This window comes from Coregonus lavaretus (assembly GCF_964263955.1).
Source record: "Coregonus lavaretus genome assembly, chromosome: 4".
In the NCBI taxonomy this organism is placed as follows: Eukaryota; Metazoa; Chordata; class Actinopteri; order Salmoniformes; family Salmonidae; genus Coregonus; species Coregonus lavaretus.
This window is the reverse complement of record NC_139991.1, coordinates 12,070,944-12,087,618: the sequence shown is the minus strand read 5'-3', so window position 1 is coordinate 12,087,618 and position 16,675 is coordinate 12,070,944. Positions and strand designations below refer to the sequence as shown.

Sequence of the window (16,675 nt, the reverse complement as noted above, 5' to 3'; positions counted from 1 at the left end):
ACAAGCCCCCTCTTCCTTCGTAACAGCTGATTGGCTATGCACTGCGAGTGACGTCGATGAGGTTGGTGTTACAGTGCATGAGGAAGAAGTGGTTTAAAAACTCTGTTCGTATGCCAGCTATTATCTAGCAAATTTGGTTTGTATCATATAATTGAAACCGTTTTGGCACAGAGCTAACATTATTGCGTCAAGACCAATATCCTAAGTACAATTTGCATCGTCCAGTTGCAAGCTATTCAAGGTGTTGTAACACAAACTACTAACTAGCTACTACAGCTGAACGGAACGCACATGTCCGTACACTTTTCCCGATAGTTTTTTATGAAGATGCGCCTGAGAATAGCTAGCTAGTAGCTGTCTAATGCTAGTAGCTGCCAAGTTAGCTAAACAAAACTCTACTGTAAAAAGGTGCCCTGTAGCCCACTTTGATTTGGATCACTGTGTAGTTGGCTAAGTAGCTAACAATTTACTGTAGCTGGATAACTAAATAGAAATAACGGATCAATGGCTTATCTTTTATGTTAGCTACATATTGTAGCTATCTAATACCATTCTTTCTGTCATCCACAATTAGTGGCCGTTATTGCATTAGCTAGAACAGTATCTTATAAAGCTGCTGTGTGTTTGTCATGCCACTCTCATCATGTACTCTCATCATGTCCCCTTCCAATTCTCTTCAGACCAGACCATGGCATGCCAGCATGTGTCTGCTTGTATCACCTTGAGATCATCATGGAGAGTGGGTCTTGATGCTGCTTGTAGAGTCAGCCAGCCATGGAAGGGGAGTAGGTTGTCCTACTCGGGCTTTGCTCCCTTGGAGCCTGGTCACCAGGACAGACGTAAAGAGGACTCCACCATCTTGGCTGAACAGACACTGCACACACCTGTCATGCTTAAAGAAGTGCTCCGCTGCTTAGATATTCAACCTGGCCAGGTAAGTCTTGCTTCTCTAACACGCTGTGTGTGTGTGTGTCGACCCACCTTTTCTTAGTGAGCCCTTGATGGTTAAAAATTCAATGGAACAGCAGGGAAGGTTTGTTATGCATTTTGCCAGTTTTTACCCCTATGATGAGTCATAGGGAAATCTGCATTCTTTGAAAGGTTGTTTGTGGCCAAACTTCACTTTTCAGTTCATAAGATGGGCTACTTCTCTTGAGAGGGCACATTAAGTCACCAGGATCCCACTACCTTGGCTTTCCCTTACATACTACCAGGACAGATGGGCATGAGTCAAAGGCCTTCTGTTTCTGGTGGGCAGTGCGGAGGGAGACTTGATGGGCCCCCTGGGTGGCCGAGAGATGCTGCACGGACAGGGCAGGTGGGGGCCATGGGTCAACAACTTAGTCAGGCATTGCGCCACCGTAAGGCTGTTGGCAGGACATAGAGTGCTGCCTGCAACACTTCTGCCTGAACTTTAGCGCCTCTTACTGTAACTCCTTCACTGTCCGCCCATTGACCAACTGTCCCAAGAAAGCTTGCCAAGAGCTTGCCATTTAAAACAAGTGTTAGATGGATTTTTTATGTAATTCTAGTCACTGCACAATGAGAGGCTCTATCTAGGGTGTAGCCTTATTGCACATACAGTACCAGTCAAAAGTTTGGACACACCTACTCATTCCAGGGTTTTTCTTTATTATTACTATTTTTGACATTGTAGAATAATAGTGAAGACATCAAAACTATGAAATAACACATATGGAATCATGTAGTAACCAAAAAAGTGTTAAACAAATCAACATATATTTTATGTTTGAGATTCTTCAAAGTAGCCACCCTTTGCCTTGATGACATCTTTGCACACTCTTGGCGTTCTCTTAACCAGCTTCACCTGTAATGCTTTTCCAACAGTCTTGAAGGAGTTCCCACATATGCTGAGCACTTGTTGGCTGCTTTGCCTTCACTCTGCAGTCCAACTCATCCCAAACCATCTCAATTGGGTTGAGGTCGGGTGATTGTGGAGGCCAGGTCATCTGATGCAGCACTCCATCACTCTCCTTCTTGGTCAAATAGCCCTTACGCAGCCTGCAGGTGTGTTGGTTCATTGTCCTGTTGAAAAACAAATGATAGTCCCATTAAGCCCAAACCAGATGGGATGGTGTATCACTGCAGAATGCTGTGGTAGCCATGCTGGTTAAGTGTGCCTTGAATTCTAAATAAATCACTGACAGTGTCACCAGCAAAGCACCATCACACCTCCTCCTCCATGCTTCACGGTGGGAACCACACATGCGGAGATCATCCATTCACCTACTCTGCGTCTCACAAATACACGGCGGTTGGAACCAAAAATCTCAAATTTGGACTCATCAGACCAAAGGACAGATTTCCACCGGTCTAATGTCCATTGCTCGTGTTTCTTGGCCCAAGCAAGTCTCTTCTTATTATTGGTGTCCTTTAGTAGTGGTTTCTTTGCAGCAATTCGACCATGAAGGCCTGATTCACGCAGTCTCTGAACAGTTGATGTTGAGATGTGTCTGTTATTTGAACTCTGTGAAGCAGTTATTTGGGCTGCAATTTCTGAGGCTGGTAGCTCTAATGAACTTATCCTCTGCAGCAGAGGTAACTCTGGTTCTTCCTTTCCTGTGGCGGTCCTCATGAGAGCCAGTTTCATCATAGCGCTTGATGGTTTTTGCAACTGCACTTGAAGAAACTTTCAAAGTTCTTGAAATGTTCTGGATTGACTGACCTTCATGTCTTAAAGTAATGATGGACTGTCGTTTCTCTTTGCTTATTTGAGCTGTTCTTGCCATAATATGGACTTGGTCTTTTACCAAATAGGGCTATCTTCTGTATACCAACCCTACCTTAAGACCCCTACAAATTAACTTTTAACAAGGCACACCTGTTAATTGTAATGCATTCCACGTGACTACATCATGAAGCTGGTTGAGAGAATGCCAAGAGTGTGCAAAGTTGTCATCAAGGCAAAGGGTGGCTACTTTGAAGAACCTCAAATATAAAATATTTTGATTTGTTTAACACTTTTTTGGTTACTACATGATTCCGTATGTGTTATTTCATAGTTGTTATGTCTTCACTATTATTCTATAATGTAGAAAATAGTAAAAATAAACAAAAACCCTTGAATAAGTAGGTGTGTCCAAACTTTTGACTGGTACTGTATATTACGGTATTGCTTTATATAATACCATAATATTGTAAATTGCTTCAACCCCAAATGCTGAAATAAAACATATTAAAAGCTGGAAGACCGGCAACGTAGCACAATAATTAAAAGCTTTAATACTTTACATTAAAGCTGGAATCTGCTGTTAAAACAATAATAAAATAACACCCCGCCACTGTTTTGGTAAAATGTTGAGGGCTGGGGCTGGAGAAATGTAACCACTCTCAATTTCATAGACAGAGCTATGGCTGGACTGACCATCCATGATGCAAAATTAGAGTTTTAACCATGTTTTTAGGCCATACAGTGTTTATAATGACATTATTTACAAGCAAGTTTAGGCAATATTTTGGGTTCTGATGGGGTACGACAGTTGAACTAAGCTCTTGAGGAATTTATAAGGTATATTCTTCAAGAATCATTCATTTAAAAGGCCAAAAGGGGATGTAGTAGTAACAGTAGTAGTCACAGTTGTGCTTACCTGTGTGTGATGCTGTAATTCCACTCGTAGCAACATTGTCAAACCAGCATTCCAGTATATACACAGTGGGGTACTCAGGCCCCTCACCCGTACTCAAATACACTAGCAGAATTTTTTGGGTACTGCACATCCATCTTACCTTTTCAACTTTCAGACTGAGACACTTGTGTTTGCAGGAAGTAGGCTAGTTGTGGAAACAGAAACTGCATAAACACTAAGCCTACTTTGGCATGTTTGATTGAATCCAGCTCTTACTGTAATTTCTCTTTGATGGAGATTTCAAATGCGTCATGTTCAGACAGCTCGCTGGAACATTGCAACGACAATGGCAACTGTTTATAAACTGTAATGTAAGGTTTCACAAACATGCTCTTAATAAATAAAATGTTTATTCATTCATGTGGTCTATTAGGCTATATGTAATAGCCTTTAAGTGCAGCCTTGGTCAAGGTATACATATAAATAAACAGCTACCAGCAATTTAGTTTTTGTGTTTCCATTTCCATGTAGTAATGACAGGACATGTAAACACTTAAGCGCTCTTACAATATAAATCCTTATGGTAGCGATTCCCCATGTGAAATCCCCCCACCATTTCTGTTCCTGAACCAGTCAGGCAATCAGGTGTCTGCACTCTGTTTCCATCAGCTGTCCTGTAGAGCAGCTAGGTAGTGTAATCACAGACCCTCTTTGTTTAAGTGGGGGTTTCACTGACAAGTCAATGACGGGGAGGAAACCCACCCTCCATGTTAGCCAAATACTCACTTAAATCACTGAACTGAGTCAGATTAATATTTTGAACTGCTATTGTAAAGCAATCAACCCTGCGTAGTTGCTCTTGTCAGGCTAAACAGAGTGTGTATGAATGGAGCACTTAGGGAGATGATGGGTATCTGAGAGCAAACGCTGCAATTACACCAAAGTGGGTAAATGGCAATGCAGCCTTTCAGCGGCCCGCTGCTTCCCACGCATGAAGTCCAGCGCAGATATCTACACAGGTGGACTAGTTACACTGTGATATTTCTCACACTGTCAGGGCTAGTAGTGCTGCACATGCACAGCCCTTAAAATAACAAGTGATTGTACTCCTTACAAAAATGACGATAAGGTTGTGGGCTTAGGTCTTAATTGTGCTGATCAGTCTAGAGATAGTTGATAAGTGTAGAGATGGACCTTGTAAAACCTTTTTATACTCCAGAAATGAGCTTTATCTCAAGCAGCCACAGAGTTGCTCTCCTGCTGGCCTTCCTGCCCTTCCCATCAACCATAAATTACCCAAACTAGATTGGCCTCATTAACCACCAAATTAGCTCTTAAAAGATTACAGTTTGTACAATTGAATATTTTTCTATTCACCTTGAACATGGATGTGCTTAGCGAGCCGGATAACCATTTTAACCTAATTGTCTTCACCATCTTGATGCAATTGTAGCATTTGGCTAATTGAATAATGGGCAGTGTGAGGCCTAAAGCGTGATTTATAATCCGTGATGTGGGAAGACGGCGGTCGAGGTAGGGGGCTTGGAGAAGGATATCCTTTCTCAGGGCAGAATCAGGCTTTTCCTGACCTGGAGGTTATTACTTTACTTAAGACAGGAGTAGCTGGAGGATAGGGTATTTTCTTTACATGCAGGGACAGGATTTCTGGCTGCTTATTGCTATGGAAATGACTCAAATAAATCCAATTGAATCAAAGGAAGAAGGTGTCAGAAGATGGGTAACACTAACAAAGTGCCACTAAGATTTTGAAATGGATGAATAGGATGGCCATATTTTAAAAGTCCACATGATGTACAAAAATGTACAGTATCCCCCTACTCTGTCACTCCTTTTGATACTTGCAAGTCATTAGTTTAACGACTGATCATAATACACTAGAGAAGGTAGTGTCAGTCAGCATCACCACATAATGTCAGGGCTGCCCCGTCAGCTAGGAACATACAGAGAATATATTTTTGTTCCTAGCCCATCAGTCATTAATCATAAATCACTGTGGTACACCCTGGCTGATGATACAATTAGGCTTTATTACTCAGGCTAAGTTAATAGCGTTGATGAAACCCCCTGCATCATCCCTGACACTCCCTTTGTTGTAACCTAATTATTTGAATGAAACAATGAAGAAAACTGTCTTGTACAAGTGTTCTCTGCAAGTGTAGAACATAGCTTTTATACAATGTTTAAAAAGAAAGAATACGATTTTACTTTTCTCAGCAAGTTGAACAAGTTATTCATCCATTCACGACCTCCCCAATCACTCTTAGGAAAATAGACATCTTTTCAAAATGTATGGACTAAAAGCCTGTCGCGCAGCCCCGGAACTCGATATTGTTGAGTGTTTTGTCTTTTTGTCAGGTCCACCCACGACCACTGCAATAGATTTTCTCCTCCAGCATCCCTCATTACCAGCCCACTGATAGTGGGTGATTGTTTCTCCTTTGCCCCTCCCCCTGCTTTCACACGCCCACTCACAGAGGACATCCCGGTGGCTCCACGGGCAGGAAGTTATTTCTTTGTTTTTATGCTGCCAGGAATCCCCGTCTCGTTGTTGTGGCCCTCGTCCCCTCCTCATGTCAGTGGTTGGCCCAGGCAGGTGGAATTGCGAGAGTGAGGACAAGGTGTGGGGAATCCTTTTCTCTGGTGCCAGGATTGGGGACCTCCGCCAGGGCAGATTAATGAGCCATCAACTGGGTGTCCAGGGAAATATCCACTATTGCTTTTGCAGGGAAAAACAAGGCGGCCACTGCAGTCTCACCACACTCCCCCTTGTGGAATTAAAATGGCCTCCCGTGTTACACCTTCTCCTTACCTAATTTTAAATACTTAACAAGGACAATGTCCTTTTACAAGAGTGATTTAGCTCCAATGAAATTTGTTAGCCAAATAATGAAATTACTTTTATATAATCAAAGCACCTTATACTTTCGGCTGTTTGAAAAACAGGGAGACAGGAAAGTGTATGTGCTGAACTGCAGAGATTCAACTTACTCAGCAGAAATAGTTACATAGGTACAAAATACATGTAAATCTATAGTTCAGTCTGTTCATAAAAAATATAATAAAAAGTGAACAAATGGATGACCTAAATGGCTGTTTTCCAGTTTGTTTTTGTGACTTCTGCAACTGTTTGTCTATGCATTTACGTAAAGAGCACCATTTACATCAAGGCCACATCTGCTAAATCGTTGCCTCCACTCCAAAAAAAAGGATACAAATATATTAAGGTTTTTAATTTGTAGATTTGTTTTGGGTGGGGGGGGGGGGTAAAACGTTTTCTGTGTAAACTTAAACGACTAAACCAACTACATACAGTGGGGAGAACAAGTATTTGATACACTGCCGATTTTGCAGGTTTTCCTACTTACAAAGCATGTAGAAGTCTGTAATTTTTTCATAGGTACACTTCAACTGTGAGAGACGGAATCTAAAACAAAAATCCAGAAAATCACATTGTATGATTTTTAAGTAATTAACTTGCATTTTATTGCATGACATAAGTATTTGATCACCTACCAACCAGTAAGAATTCCGGCTCTCACAGACCTGTTAGTTTTTCTTTAAGAAGCCCTCCTGTTCTCCACTCATTACCTGTAGTAACTGCACCTGTTTGAACTCGTTACCTGTATAAAAGACACCTGTCCACACACTCAATCAAACAGACTCCAACCTCTCCACAATGGCCAAGACCAGAGAGCTGTGTAAGGACATCAGGGATAAAATTGTAGACCTGCACAAGGCTGGGATGGGCTACAGGACAATAGGCAAGCAGCTTGATGAGAAGGCAACAACTGTTGGCGCAATTATTAGAAAATGGAAGTTCAAGATGACGGTCAATCACCCTCGGTCTGGGGCTCCATGCAAGATCTCACCTCGTGGGGCATCAATGATCATGAGGAAGGTGAGGGATCAGCCCAGAACTACACGGCAGGACCTGGTCAATGACCTGAAGAGAGCTGGGACCACAGTCTCAAAGAAAACCATTAGTAACACACTACGCCGTCATGGATTAAAATCCTGCAGCGCACGCAAGGTCCCCCTGCTCAAGCCAGTGCATGTCCAGGCCCGTCTGAAGTTTACCAATGACCATCTGGATGATCCAGAGGAGGAATGGGAGAAGGTCATGTGGTCTGATGAGACAGAAATAGAGCTTTTTGGTCTAAACTCCATTCGCCGTGTTTGGAGGAAGAAGAAGGATGAGTACAACCCCAAGAACACCATCCCAACCGTGAAGCATGGAGGTGGAAACATCATTCTTTGGGGATGCTTTTCTGCAAAGGGGACAGGACGACTGCACCGTATTGAGGGGAGGATGGATGGGGCCATGTATCGCGAGATCTTGGCCAACAACCACCTTCCCTCAGTAAGAGCATTGAATATGGGTCGTGGCTGGGTCTTCCAGCATGACATCGACCCGAAACACACAGCAGGGCAACTAAGGAGTGGCTCCGTAAGAAGCATCTCAAGGTCCTGGAGTGGCCTAGCCAGTCTCCAGACCTGAACCCAATAGAAAATCTTTGGCGGGAGCTGAAAGTCCGTATTGCCCAGCGACAGCCCCGAAACCTGAAGGATCTGGAGAAGGTCTGTATGGAGGAGTGGGCCAAAATCCCTGCTGCAGTGCGTGCAAACCTGGTCAAGACCTACAGGAAACGTATGATCTCTGTAATTGCAAACAAAGGTTTCTGTACCAAATATTTAAAAAAGTTCTGCTTTTCTGATGTATCAAATACTTATGTCATGCAATAAAATGCAAATTAATTACTTAAAAATCATACAATGTGATTTTCTGGATTTAGTTTCCGTCTCTCACAGTTGAAGTGTACCTATGATAAAAATTACAGACCTCTACATGCTTTGTAAGTAGGAAAACCTGCAAAATCGGCAGTGTATCAAATACTTGTTCTCCCCACTGTATATATATATTTTTTTGTATAAGATCATGATCAATCACTATATAAATACTAGACAGTCAGGGAGAATTAAAATATGGCATGGCATGGAGCCCCCATTGATTTTGTTATAATGTTTAAATCACTCAGATAGCATAAGAACACAGCATAAGCCATGGCAAAATGTGTAAAATTGCAGGAAATTTGCTTTAAAACTGTAAAATGTTATCTTCGCAGGAAGTTCTCGCCGCACCCACACTAACTTTGCCACCGCTGCTGAAAACAATCCTAGTGAAAAAACTGAAAACCATGCAAATGACTGTCTTCAAACCTACCATCTCGGATTGTTCTGAAATAATTTCCGTAGTTAGAACAGATAAGATTAGCATTCCTGCAACATTATTTTGTTGCAATATAATTTCATCTCTGATAAATGAAGCTAATTGATTGCACCCAAATTGGCAATTTTTTATTTATAGGATTCATATATCATTCAATAAATACCTAACATCTGATTTGGACCAAACTTTTTTCTAACAGTGAGTAGGACATGAGGAATCCAAATAAATTGTCAAAAGCCACCCACGGATCCCCCCCGCACCCTACGCCAATCCCACCCTATCAACGAGTATACACTATCTTTATTTACATTTACATAATTTAGCAGACGCTCTTATCCAGAGCGACTTACAAATCTTATCTGTTAATAACAACAGAAACAATTTCAGAACAATCTGAGATGGTGGGTGTCAAACCTCTTTCTTGTGCTTTTTGAGGTGGAACGACCTCATTATTAGGAACACCTTCCTAATATTGAGTTGCACCCCCTTTTTCCCTCAGAACAGCCTAAATTTGTCGGGGCATGGACTCTACAAGGTGTCAAAGCGTTCCACAGGGATGCTGGCCCATGTTAACTCCAATGCTTCCCACAGACAAAGGATGTCCTTTGGGTGGTGGACCATTCTTGATACAAATTGGGAAACTGTTGAGCGTGAAAAATCCAGCAGTGTTGCAGTTCTTGACACAAACCGGTGCGCCTGGCACCTACTACCATACCCCGTTCAAAGGCACTTAAATATTTTGTCTTGCTCATTCACCCTCTGAATGGCACACATACACAATCCATGTCTCAATTGTCTCAAGGTTTAAAAATCCTTCTTTAACCTGTCTCCTCCCCTTCATCTACACTGATTGAAGTGGATTTAACAAGTGAGATCAATAGCTTTCACCTGGATTCCCCTGGTCAGTTAGTCAATGTCATGGAAAGAGAAGGTGTTCATAATGTTTTGTACACTCGGTGTATGTACAAGAGCAGGGGGTTAACTGTCCCCCAAGGGTAAAATTGGGCCCCCCTGTGGGCCATGGCCACAGTTTTTTTTTCACTCCTCCATTGTTTTTCGGCTCACAGAGTAGTGAAAGAGGAGGCTGGTGAATAATTTATCCTTGTAATTAAACACTCCAGCTAGGGACGCCGGGGCTGATTGACGGCCAGATATTAAGCCCTTGTCTCGTAAGGTTGCAAGTTTAGTCTGAGGTTATCAGTGGCCAGCAGAGTCTCTCTCCCTCCCTGGCTCATTACTTTCATGAGTAGACCATTTCATAGTGGTGATGGGGGCGTGGTGTGAAAGAGAGTCTGGGACTTCATTAGCCAAATGGGCTGCCTGAGTCTATAGAGCACCAGGTGGTTCAGCATTGCTGAGCAGACAACCCCCTTGTGGGTGCTCCACCAGACTGTCATGTTGAGCTACTTTAACCCGTTCATCTTACACAGTCTGCGGCTCTAGTTTCATTTAAATACATGTACATCAATGTACTGTACATGCAAACTATGAGTGGCATAAGGCCATAATGTGTGAATATAGCCATTTTGATCATATCACAGCCAAATGTATCCTTTTGCCAGTTTGTTTTATTTGAATACATTACACATGAGAACATTACTGTGTGCAGAATTAGCTTGTTTTGTCAACAGGTTCCATGAATTTGACCTCAGTTATTGATATCTTGAGATCAAAATGTACAGTTGAACATTTGCCTTGATGGTTACTCTTGTCAAAAATGAGGATGATATTTATACTAATGATGAAAATGGCAGGAGAGAGAGCATAAGGCACAGAATAGAGTGGAGGGGAGGCTGCCTGTAGAAGGATCTTAGAAAGCTGTACCTGAAATCCTGTTTTAATAACTGTTATTTGAGTACTTGCTCACAGTCATACAATATTGCTGAAAGTGGGAAAAATAAACAAAGCAAAGGCTTTCCAAGACACGGGAGCAATGTTATTACGGAGGGTTTTATTACAATATTTACATTTGCGCCTGGTGTGTGAGCGTGGGTATGCTAATCAGATGTATGCCCCGTGGACAGCTGGATTGAGATGATGACTCATCCCTGCAACATGTCCTTGATTGGGGTTTGTATGAGGGCTCAAAAACTGCATTATTTGAGTGAGGATTTCTCTTAAATGTATTACAGTAGATCTCCATAATGAAAACTTTTCCTGAAAAAGTACATCTCCAGCTATGTTTGTGGATTGAATGTTATCATTATGTCCACAAACATTTCCTTTATTGTCAGGAGATTAGGTTTTTCTTTGGGGTGAGGGGGTGTATGGGGTTCAGTGTTTCCCCTATATTTATTTAGCAGCGGCGCATGACCGCTGCTAAATCATTGCCGCCACTGCACATAAAAATAAATTAATAATAATAATTTAACATTTCTGCCGAGACGTGCTTTTAAGATCAGAGTGACAAGTTACAGCAAATTACATATCTTCCTCATATTCTCATCAGATTGTCAGAGAAACCTCCAAGGTAGGTTACCAGCTAGCTTGTAATCCTGGAAGTGTAGCCAACCCATAGAGATGGATAGAGGACTCAAAAGCCTGTTTTAGATTGGGCAGTGCCATTGAGGACTTTCACCATTTTGAAGTAGTCAACTGGTTGGGACTTCCTATGGGTTAAGGAAGGATCACATAATTCCATCCAGGTCATCAGGAGGGATCAGCCAATCATTTATACTCGTGAGCAAACATTCCATAACTGCTGGTGGCAGTAAATCGCCAACCTTGGCTTCATACCTGTTCAAACACCACACTGCAGGTGGCAGTATGCACCCTTTCAGTTTGTTTACCAACTCCATAGAAGTAGTAGAAGAAGAAAATGTGCTACTTCAAATTGGAGCTAGCCTCAATTCATCTGCCCATGCTCTCACAGACGCCATAATGGGACATATACAATGTTGCGTCCTCTAACTATCTCTATGAGCCAACCCTATGAAAATATGTATGTAATAATTGTTAGCTAAGATAAATTATTTTGGGGGTTAATATTAGGGATATAACGATTTTACCGATACGCATCGGTCTCCAATTCAAATGTTTAAGATAGAAGTGCATCGGTCTGTGGACCCCAAACCGTCAGAAAATCTATTTAAACGTTACGAATTACCGGTTCACAAAAATGCTTCCTTTCTACATTTCGAAAATACCTCTAATCTTTTATGACAACTGATGCGTCCTCTACTTCAGTGTCGAACTGCATGTAACTGTGTTGACAGTCATTGATCTACAAGTCTTTTTGCATGCCAAACAACCCCAGTAGCCGAGTCAAACTGCGCACTGTGCCCAGCTTCGCTCGCTGACCCGACGCGAGGTAGACGGCCTGTTCTTGCACATCTGCGTGGCACCTTCAGCATTCAAATGCTAAAATGGCTTGCATGATATTTGGCTTTATTAGTTGACAATCTATGTAATTTCCTAGTTTGTTATCTATTAGCTGTTGAAAATAGTGTTTTACCTGAATAAAAGTAATCTACCGGAGACTATACCTGCTGAACGGGGCTTTTAATTTGTTATTTTGATTGTTCAGGTTTTGCTTTAAACAATCAGTGTATACAGTCGTGGTCAACAGTTTTGAGAATGACACACATACTAATTTTCACAAAGTCTGCTGCCTCAGATTTGATGATGGCAATTTGCATATACTCCAGAATGTCATGAAGAGTGATCAGAAACATTTCCACTGCATTTCAGCCCTGCCACAAAAGGATGCTGAAGGTGCCACGCAGATGTGCACAAGAACAGGCCGTCTACCTCATGATGACCAGCTGCCATCATGTCAGTGATTCTCTCGTTAACACAGGTGAGAGTGTTGACGAGGACCAGGCTGGAGATCACTCGGTCATGCTGATTGCGTTAGAATAACAGACTGGAAGCTTTAAACGGAGGGTGGTGCTTGAAATCATTGTTCTTCCTCTGTTAACCATGGTTACCTGCAAGGAAACACGTGCCGTCATCATTGCTTTGCACAAAAAGGGCTTCACAGGCAAGGATATTGCTGCTAGTAAGATTGCACCTAAATCAACCATTTATCGGATCATCAAGAACTTCAAGGAGAGAGGTTCAATTGTTGTGAAGAAGGCGTCAGGGCACCCAAGAAAGTCCAGCAAGCGCCAGGACCGTCTCCTAAAGTTGATTCAGCTGCGGGATCGGGGCATCACCAGTGCAGAACTTGCTCAGGAATGGCAGCAGGCAGGTGTGAGTGCATCTGCACGCACAGTGAGACGAAGACTTTTGGAGGATGGCCTGGCGTCAAGAAGGGCATCAAAGAAGCCACTTCTCTCCAAGAAAAACATCAGGGACAGACTGATATTCTGCAAAAGGTACAGGGATTGGACTGCTGAGGACTGGGGTAAAGTCATTTTCTCTGATGAATCCCCTTTCCGATTGTTTGGGGCATCCGGAAAACACCTTGTCCGGAGAAGACAAGGTGAGCGCTACCATCAGTCCTGTGTCATGCCAACAGTAAAGCATCCTGAGACCATTCATGTGTGGGGTTGCGTCTCAGCCAAGAACACAGCCATGAATAAAGAATGTTACCAACACATCCTCCGAGAGCAACTTCTCCCAACCATCCAAGAACAGTTTGGTGACGACCAATGCCTTTTCCAGCATGATGGAGCACCTTGCCATAAGGCAAAAGTGATAACTAAGTGGCTCGGGGAACAAAATATCGAAATGTTGGGTCCATGGCCAGGAAACTCCCCAGACCTGAATCCCATTGAGAACTTGTGGTCGATCCTCAAGAGGCGGGTGGACAAACAAAAACCCACAAATTCTGACAAACTCCAAGCATTGATTATGCAAGAATGGGCTGCCATCAGTCAGGATGTGGCCCAGAAGTTAATTGACAGCATGCCAGGGCGTATTGCAGAGGTCTTGAAAAAGAAGGGTCAACACTGCAATTATTGACTCTTTGCATAAACTTAATGTAATTGTCAATAAAAGCCTTTGACACTTATGGAATGCTTGTAATTATACTTCTGTATACCATAGTAACATCTGACAGAAATATCTCATAACACTGAAGCAGCGAACTTTGTGAAGACCAATACTTGTCATTCTCAAACCTTTTGACCACGACTGTATATTAATTGTTTTATATACACGGTAAAGTTGATAATTTCATAACGAGGACAGCAATCACTTTTGCAAGGCACACTGCATGGCCAAACGTCCAAACTTTTTTGAGATGGGGGTGAAATCCAAAGTTGTGCTATATATTCATTGGCTATGTCATAGCTCATTTCTAAACTATAAATATTGATACATTACTAGCTCAAAGACTTAAACTGCAAAAATGACAAGTTAATTAGTGGGTGATGGTGATTTCAGAACCAAAGTGGGCGGACAAAAAAAAAACTGTCTACATTACACCCCCTAATCTGATAGTGGGGTGGGAGATGCCTAGTCTCCCTTATGGCTCAGCTCAGGTGCCTACATACAGTGAGGGGAAAAAAGTATTTGATCCCCTGCTGATTTTGTATGTTTGCCCACTGACAAAGACATGATCAGTCTATAATTTTAATGGTAGGTTTATTTGAACAGTGAGAGACAGAATAACAACAAAAAAATCCAGAAAAACGCATGTAAAAATCTTTTTAAATTGATTTGCATTTTAATGAGGGAAATAAGTATTTGACCCCTCTGCAAAACATGACTTAGTACTAGGTGGCAAAACCCTTGTTGGCAATCACAGAGGTCAGACGTTTCTTGTAGTTGGCCGCCAGGTTTGCACACATCTCAGGAGGGATTTTGTCCCACTCCTTTTTGCAGATCTTCTCCAAGTCATTAAGGTTTCGAGCCTGATGTTTGGCAACTCCAACCTTCAGCTCCCTCCACAGATTTTCTATGGGATTAAGGTCTGGAGACTGGCTAGGCCACTCCAGGACCTTAATGTGCTTCTTCTTGAGCCACTCCTTTGTTGCCTTGGCCGTGTGTTTTGGGTCATTGTCATGCTGGAATACCCATCCACGACCCATTTTCAATGCCCTGGCTGAGGGAAGGAGGTTCTCACCCAAGATTTGACGGTACATGGCCCCGTCCATCGTCCCTTTGATGCGGTGAAGTTGTCCTGTCCCCTTAGCAGAAAAACAACCCCAAAGCTTAATGTTTCCACCTCCATGTTTGACGGTGGGGATGGTGTTCTTGGGGTCATAGGCAGCATTCCTCCTCCTCCAAACACGGTGAGTTGAGTTGATGCCAAAGAGCTGGATTTTGGTCTCATCTGACCACAACACTTTCACCCAGTTCTCCTCTGAATCATTCAGATGTTCATTGGCAAGCTTCAGATGGCCCTGTATATGTGCTTTCTTGAGCAGGGGGACCTTGCGGGCGCTGCAGGATTTCAGTCCTTCAAAGAGTAGTGTTACCAATTGTTTTCTTGGTGACTATGGTCCCAGCTGCCTTGAGATCATTGACAAGATCCTCCCGTGTAGTTCTGGGCTGATTCCTCACCGTTCTCATGATCATTGCAACTCCACGAGGTGAGATCTTGCATGGAGCCCCAGGCCGAGGGAGATTGACAGTTCTTTTGTGTTTCTTCCATTTGCGAATAATAGCACCAACTGTTGTCACCTTATCACCAAGCTGCTTGGCGATGGTCTTGTAGCCCATTCCAGCCTTGTGTAGGTCTACAATCTTGTCCCTGACATCCTTGGAGAGCTCTTTGGTCTTGGCCATGGTGGAGAGTTTGGAATCTGATTGATTGATTGCTTCTGTGGACAGGTGTCTTTTATACAGTTAACAATCTGAGATTAGGAACACTCCCGTTAAGAGTGTGCTCCTAATCTCAGCTCGTTACCTGTATAAAAGACACCTGTGAGCCAGAAATCTTTCTGATTGAGAGGGGGTCAAATACTTATTTCCCTCATTAAAATGCAAATCAATTTAAAACATTTTTTACATGCGTTTTTCTGGATTGTTTTGTTGTTATTCTGTCTCTCACTGTTCAAATAAACCTACCATTAAAATTATAGACTGATCATTTCTTTGTCAGTGGGCAAACGTACAAAATCAGCAGGGGATCAAATACTTTTTTCCCTCACTGTAGTACATACACCATAGACATGCATAATTCACATGCGCACACACACATACACGCACGCCCAGCTCGTGAGCTTCAGCAGCAGATTTGAATTTATAATTGAAAATGTATGTGTTTATGCAACAAATGTTAGTGCATCGTATCACATTGATTTGTTCTCTAGTCAAACTGAATCGTTTCAAACAATAACATATAGTTCTTGTATCGTATCGTCTTGAAAGGGAAAGATGCACCCCTAGCTAATATAGAATTGGCTGGTGATGTCATTGAGATCAAGAGATAAAATTAAACTGTCCTCGATTTTCTGATAAGTTTCAAAGGAAGAGAACATCATTGAATTTTCATGCATTTTGGAGTAGAATGTCCTTTAAAAAAAAAAAAGGCCCCAGAAGTGACCTTCAGTCGTTCATGCCACTGCTGCAGAAATAAATCCTAGGAGAAACACTGGGGTGAAGCACACACACCTCACATGAAATTGTTAGCACAACTATAGGCATGACAGTTCACGTGGTGTACTTGTGAACATAACATTGTGGTTGGGTGTCTGCTGTTAGAGCAGGAAATGATAATTCACCCTCATGTTTCTTCAATGACAAATATTGGTTTGCTACTTTTTTATTTTGTATACCAAATTCTTAAAACATTTAGGTTGTCTGTTTTACGCCCCTGATTACTGTACATTTTTTTTACCAGAGGGGGATCCCTTGCGTTTACATGGTCAGCCTAATTCTGAGCTTTTGCCACTAATTGGTGTTTTGACCAATCAGAACTTTTGCCAATAATTGGGCATAAGATCAG

The 16,675-nt window shown here is 42.3% G+C and overlaps 1 protein-coding gene across 1 annotated transcript in view; it reads left to right on the top strand.

The window, feature by feature from the left end:
* Nucleotides 1-229: 229 nt before the first annotated feature.
* LOC311128201 (12S rRNA N(4)-cytidine methyltransferase METTL15-like) overlaps nucleotides 230-16,675 on the top strand; it is a 63,147-nt gene continuing 46,701 nt past the window's right edge. Inside the window, 2 exon segments of the mRNA XM_084160217.1 lie at nucleotides 230-241; nucleotides 681-934. Of these exon segments, the coding sequence (XP_084016343.1) occupies nucleotides 689-934 (246 nt within the window). The 5' untranslated portion in view covers nucleotides 230-241; nucleotides 681-688.